The 6,906-nt window shown below is 34.0% G+C and overlaps 1 protein-coding gene across 3 annotated transcripts in view; it reads left to right on the top strand.

The window, feature by feature from the left end:
* Positions 1–6,358, top strand: part of elavl1a (ELAV like RNA binding protein 1a) — a 12,875-nt gene extending 6,517 nt beyond the window's left edge. The window contains exons 2-7 of one of the 3 annotated variants that reach the window (XM_039766623.1): positions 1,911–1,970; positions 3,212–3,389; positions 3,561–3,664; positions 4,121–4,274; positions 4,417–4,642; positions 4,936–6,358. In XM_039766623.1, coding sequence (XP_039622557.1) covers positions 1,935–1,970; positions 3,212–3,389; positions 3,561–3,664; positions 4,121–4,274; positions 4,417–4,642; positions 4,936–5,260 — 1,023 coding nt within the window. In that variant the 5' untranslated portion in view covers positions 1,911–1,934 and the 3' untranslated portion in view covers positions 5,261–6,358. Of the gene's footprint in view, positions 1–1,760; positions 1,971–3,211; positions 3,390–3,560; positions 3,665–4,120; positions 4,275–4,416; positions 4,643–4,935 lie in introns of all 3 variants that reach the window. The other 2 variants (XM_039766624.1, XM_039766625.1) reach the window with 2 other exon arrangements.
* Positions 6,359–6,906: the final 548 nt, after the last annotated feature.

Raw genomic sequence — 6,906 nt, 5'->3', positions numbered from 1 at the left:
TTTTCCGAGATACTGAATTTGGGACTTTCATTTGTTGTCAGTTATAATCATCAGAATTAAAGGAAATAAACATTTGAAATGCATCAGTCTGTGTGTAATGAATGAATCTAATATACAAGTTACACTTTTTGAATGGAATTACTGAAATAAATCAACTTTGTCATGATATTCTAATTTTATGACCGGCACCTGTACACTACATTCAAAACATTGATTTATGTTTCTGTATTAAAAAATGAAGTGAATCTTTTTTTGGAAATAACAAAATATCAGTATAACTTTAAGCTTACTAATGTCCTTTCTTGAAGACTTAATAGTAAAAGGTAATTACTTTGCTTCACTTATTAACAGTATGAAGGAATGATGTCCTGGCAAGACATACGGTATATACAGTATAACCTGGTAAACATTTTATTTAAAGTTTATTGTTGTCATTCAAAATACAGTCAGTGATGCATGATATATCTAGGTTATTTAAGAAAACAAATATTTTGGGGAAGGGAAATAAACATTAAAAATCTGAAATGCTATAGATATTAAACATTTTGAGGTTTCAGGATGGGACCTAGAAAGGTATGACAGAAGGTATGAATTTTTCCATAGACCTTATTTGAGCAGAGCTACATCTGTGCCTTCAGTTTCAACACAGCTTTTAAGTTACTAAAAAGCTTCAAGCAATTTGAACCAGAGGTGATCAGTTGTAGCTGGTTTGTATAGTAAAGCATCAGTGAAACAAGCAGCCATACTTAGTCAGCTGAAATTAGTTCTTCATATACTTTTAAGAAACAGTGAAGGGTGGGGTAGTAAAATAGCAGAGATCCAGTCAACACCTTTTTTATATATACAGTGTGAGTGTGTGTGTGTGTGTGTATATATATATATATATATATATATATATATATAAAATTATAGGTTTTTAACTTTCACAATATACAGTAAATGGATTAATCACATGTCAGTTTGTCCCACTGAATTTTCCAGTGCAATCCACATTCTTTCCCTTTTTAAGTTTCTCATCCATGAGTGTATGTTTTGAATATGTTTGATTTAAATACATTTTAAGTTTGTTTAGTCATTACTAATGGCGCAAGTGATGAACTTGTCCACTACTTTGCACAAGCCAATTTGCTTTAAACCAGCTGTGATGTCCATGCCTGACTTTATGGGATTCCTCCTGAAAAGTGTTCACATGCATATTAATCTAAATTAGTAACATAATATGTATATGTAAAAAAAAAAAAAAATGTATTAGTGACTGAGAAGTAACACAAGCATAGATAATCTGGCTTCCCATTCTTTATCTCTGCAGTATTTAGTAGGGTCATTTCAACTTTGAGGTCCAAAGTTATTCAAAGTCTTGTATGTGTACTTCCTGTAATACTATTTGAGCTCTTTCATAGACATTGAATATTTTCATGTAGAATTTGAGCTTTTTGGTTTACTTTTTTTTTTTTTTTTCTTTCATTACATTTATATTTTTAATATTCAGTGAAGTGTATGTCCAGAATATTTTTCTGTTATCCTCATTTTTCATTCAACAGTTACATGTAGAAAAAAAAGACAGAGTTTTAGCTTCTGTATTTAGCTCGAAAGCGCTTTGCTTGGACTGTCCAATTATGTTTGAGCATGTTATACTTGGTGTTTGTTTTTGGAGATACTTGTTGGCAGCAATGGCACACAGAACCAAAGTGAGGTGTTAAAAATACACGCTGAAGAGGCAAGCAGGCCTGATGGCTGATGTATTTTTGTTCTCTCCACAGGTATTTCCTGAAGAAGGCCGAACATCTTGTTTCTCTCTTTTTTTTCTTTTTTTTTTTTTTTTAAGACCATTTCTTTATATCCCTGCCCTTTAATTTTTTTTTTCTTCAGCGTGTATTTTTATTACCTTATTTTGTTTTTGATACCTTCAGATTCTGCATCTGTGAAGTGTCTACATGGCAGTCAGAAGGGGCCACATTAGATACTTAAAAGTGAGTAGAAGCTTTGTGTGTCTTAATGTGTTGGTACCCTGAAGCTTTATCATATCTGACTTGTTCATTGAAGGCATTTTATTTATTAACTATGGAACGTCTTACTGCAAATGTTTTTAACTGTTATTTTTGTTTGTTGATGGATACCAGAAAAATGTATATCACTATAATGTATTATGCTTTATTAAAACTCATGCAGCAGCTTGTAATGTACAAGCATAAAGTAATTTCACTGTTAAACTTAATTTAAGCCAACTTAATGATGAATCTTAGTTTTTGTTTGATTCACAGCCATGTTATATAAAAGAAATTTTGTGTTAACAAATGTATAGCTGCTTAGTTGTATGTATTTGATAGGATATTAAACTGCAAAATATAAGGCTAAAATGTCATTTTCATTGAAAATATATAAAGTGTTTAACCAGCTACAAAGTGGTTTTGGACTGATCAAGCTGACTGGCTCTATAAAAGAAATTTGTGTTTCACACTCATACATAAGTGTGATAAGGGTGGCTTTAACAAATAAGTTATAGTAAAGATGTACACCTGTTTTTAACATTTTGGATTATTTTTAAAAAGTTAAAGAAGTGAATAAGAACCCGCTGTGTTTTTGGGTTGTTTATTTAGCTTTAAGATTTTTTAGTGGTCACCAATAAGCTAAATAGTTGTATAGGAGTGATTCAAAGCTTTATCCTCAGCTTGCCTTTAGAATTTTGTAAAACACCTATAGTGCAGTATAGAATTAAATATGTGATGTTATATAGTCACATTCTACAATACCAAATGTTAGAAATATCTTTGGTTGGTGAGTGTTTTTGCTAGTTGAATTAGATGACATTAAGTATGTTTTCATTACAATGTTGTCAAGATCAAACACTTCAGCTAGCATTTGATATGTGTTGGTTTTGTTGTATAAATACTAATTATCTGATCCAGATGCACTTTCCTGTAAGGAAGTATGAATCCAGATTGGTTTAACATGGCAGCATGTGCCCCATCTAATGATAATACAGAATGACTGCATCTGTTAAATTGACTCCTGCTTCTTTACAAACTTTTGTTGCATGGTAATATTTGCAGGCTGTAGCATGTGTGCTTTTGTGTTTTTATTTACCAGTCTTTTTCTTCTCTTATACTCTAGGACTTCTGTGCATAATATTTATTCTCTTGCTTTGGCAAAATCCAATTTGTTCAGCATTGTGCTTGATTTATTCAATGCTTCCTCAATGTTGTCTCTGCAGGAGGTGTATGACATGTCTAACGGTTACGAGGATCACATGGCTGATGAGGCGAAGGACAGCAAAACAAACCTTATTGTGAATTACTTGCCACAGAACATGACCCAGGATGAGTTGCGAAGTCTTTTCAGCAGTATTGGGGAAGTGGAATCTGCAAAACTCATCCGGGATAAAGTGGCAGGTAGGATGGAGTAGTAGCGTGATTTACTTAAATTTTGTTTTTTTATTTTGTCATTTGGTTGTTTACTTTTCCTGTTTTTTGTTTTTGTTTGTTGTTTTTGTTTTTTATTTTATTTTTATTTTTATTTTGTTTTTGTTTTTGTTTTGTTTTTTCCCTTTATCCCACCGGAAGGTCACAGCTTGGGGTATGGGTTTGTAAACTATGTAAACCCTGGGGATGCAGAGAGGGCCATCAATACACTCAACGGGCTGAGGCTACAGTCGAAAACTATCAAGGTAAGATGGTGTTGGAGATAGCATCTGGCAAGGAGCCTTTAAGTATTTGTGTGCATGAGGTTTTAGAAGAATGTGTTCAAATGATCCAGCACTAAGCTGTACTATTTTTCACTCCATAGTACAGATGATTACTGAATGTCTGCCAATGGGATTATTATTTATTTATTTATTTATTTTTTTTTTTGGTTTAAAATACATTTACCATGCAGAAGGAAAAATTTTAACTTGAATTTTAATGGTGAAGAGAGCTATGGTAAAAGTATGGATACTTATAACAGATATTTTAGTTGATTAATGTAATTGACATCAGTCACTTAAATGTTTGTGCAGCTGATTTTCTGTTTTTGGTATTTCCTACAGTGATTTTATTTTTCGTAAATGATCTTAACTTCACATTGTAAATATAGAGGAATAAATGTCAATGCTGTTTACTCTTTTTCCATTTCTAATTGCCAGGTCTCCTATGCTCGTCCCAGCTCTGAAACCATCAAGGATGCCAACCTTTACATCAGTGGACTTCCTAAGACCATGACACAGAAAGATGTGGAAGACATGTTCTTGCGTTATGGCCGTATCATCAACTCCCGTGTCCTTGTTGACCAGGCCTCAGGTACTCCGAGTAGAGCAGTGTTATCCTGAATAATACTATTATTTTTGGAACTCATGCTGTTTAACAGCACTTAGGTGACTAATTGTGTGTATTTCAGTTAACATCTGGCCTGTCTTGTTTGAACTGTTTTTTTTTTTTGCAGGTTTGTCTAGGGGGGTTGCTTTTATTCGTTTTGACAAAAGGGCAGAAGCAGAAGATGCCATTAAAGACTTAAATGGTCAGAAACCCCCTGGAGCGACAGAGCCCATCACAGTCAAGTTTGCTGCCAACCCCAACCAAACCAAGAACACTGCACTCCTTTCTCAGTTGTATCATTCACAGTCACGCCGTTTTGGAGGGCCAGTACACCATCAGGCTCAGAGATTTAGGTGGGTGGCGCGGTGGAAACTTCTTTGAGGTATTTCATCTAGACATATTACATAATGCTTATTTTGCACTGTCTTTCATCTGTTGTTTGTACTTACTGAGTTATAAGACTTTAACTGAAAACCGTAGCAGCTATTATGTGATTTAGAGGTAGTATGCTAGTGATCCTTCTCCTATCAGCAACCCCTGCACACTTGCCATTAAATCTGCAGTAGTAAAAGTAACTTAGACTACTTAAATGAATGTGTGTGCGTAACAAATAATGAGTTATTGTTGCTTTTGTACTACTGCCTAGGTTCTCTCCCATGAGTGTTGATCACATGAGTGGCCTCTCCGGAGTCAGCATTCCTGGAAACTCCACATCAGGCTGGTGCATCTTTATCTACAACCTGGGCCAGGATGCAGATGAGGGCATTCTTTGGCAAATGTTTGGTCCCTTCGGTGCCGTTACCAACGTCAAAGTGATCCGCGACTTCAATACAAACAAATGCAAAGGGTTTGGTTTTGTGACCATGACAAACTATGAGGAAGCTGCTATGGCAATTGCCAGTCTCAATGGTTATCGCCTTGGGGACAAAATTCTGCAAGTCTCGTTCAAGACCACCAAGTCACACAAGTAAAACCACTTTGCTTTTACTCGTGTATTTTCTACGAAAGAGGAAAAAAAACCAACAAAAATAAGTTACACCATTAAAGGCTTTTTTTTTTTTTTTTTTTGTTTTGTTTAGTGTAATATCCATTTAGCGCCAATTTTCAGAAGTGTTCTCTTTGTCTGTAGGAAAGTGTAGCAGTTTTTTTTTTTTTCTGTTTATGGTTTCCTCCCCAATCCCCCTTTTTCACTTAATGGGATGCAATGAACTGAGCATAGTTCCCCACTTGGTGTGTTAAGTCAGAAGAAACAGTACATTCAAAATTGCTGCTTGATTTTCTGAATTTAATAATCTTTGGCCTAAACATTTGTCCCTTTTGCCTTCGGTGGTTCAGTTCTTTGTTTGCAGCTATCCTTTTTGTGTAGCGCAAATCCCTTCACATCCTAAATAACCATCAAAGAAAGTAAATGAGTACATTCAGGCCAATATCCTAAATTGTATGTATTTCAAAGCATGTTTGTTTTATTTGGTGTTGTCTCTCTCACATGGATATATAGATGTATTTTAAATTGAACACTTTTTTTTTTTTTTTAAGAATTTTTTTTTGTGCTGAAAATTAATCTTCTCTAAAATGGCCAGACATGAACTCAAGTTCTTGTATAGTGGTGAAGCAGTTAATGTAAAATGAATAATAACTTACCTGGTCAAGGGAAGGGACGGGGATTGCTTGTATATGGAACTGGTTGGGTCTTGGGGGGGTTTACTTACTTTAATTTTACTACAGTTAAAGCAAGTATAAGTAAAGATATGTAAGGTTTTATTTTTTTTTTCCTTTCTCATCATGTGTTTTAATTGGATCCCTGTATACCTAAGCTTTATATCGGAAAATAACTTTCATATTTGAATTGTATTTATTAAAAAAAAAACATATACCAGGAAAGCCAGCGTTGTAGTTAAACATATAGAAACAACCGCCATGCTATTCTTTAGAGAGGACCAAAATGTATTTAAATGCATAGTGGGCTATTTATGTTTATTTCCCCCACCACCAAAAATACACTGTGGTATTGTTTCTTGCTAAATTTAAAAGCTGGCCGCTCATTTCAACATATATTTCTTTTTGCATCCCTCTAGATTTTTTTTGGTTGCACTTCTGTTTTTTTTCCCCCCTTGCAGTTTTTTTTTTTCCTCCAGAGTAGCTAAACCATTGTATGTTAAGGTTTTATTTCCATGCAGTGTAGTTTTAATATTACAGATCTTTGTTAAGTTAAAAAGAAAAGCCAACACTGGGGGTGGGGGTGGGGAGAGACTGCATTGAGAAGTGCTATGTTTTGTTTTCTTTGCCCTTTTTTTTGTGTTTTCCTTTTTGTTTGTTTTTGCATTTATGATCATTAAATTTGATTTTGTTTTGCTGAATATTTTGTTTTGGTTTTTTGTTTTGTTTATTTTATTTTGTTTTTTTAATTTCTTTTACATTTTTATTGTTTCTTTTTTTCAAGGATAGTATTTGAGGATAGCACACCTATATGCTGTCTTTTGAAGGAAATTAGAGATTGTAAAATTGCCTGGCAAGTTAACAAATCTAGCAGTGTACAATACGGGTGGTGTAATTTTAGATGGTGGCCAGGATAATTTTCTTTTCACTCCATTTTCTACAGTCACGCTGCAAATTTCAT

This window comes from Polypterus senegalus, chromosome 10 (assembly GCF_016835505.1).
Source record: "Polypterus senegalus isolate Bchr_013 chromosome 10, ASM1683550v1, whole genome shotgun sequence".
In the NCBI taxonomy this organism is placed as follows: Eukaryota; Metazoa; Chordata; class Cladistia; order Polypteriformes; family Polypteridae; genus Polypterus; species Polypterus senegalus.
The sequence above is the reverse complement of the archived record's forward strand: the minus strand, read 5'-3'. Positions and strand labels throughout refer to the sequence as shown.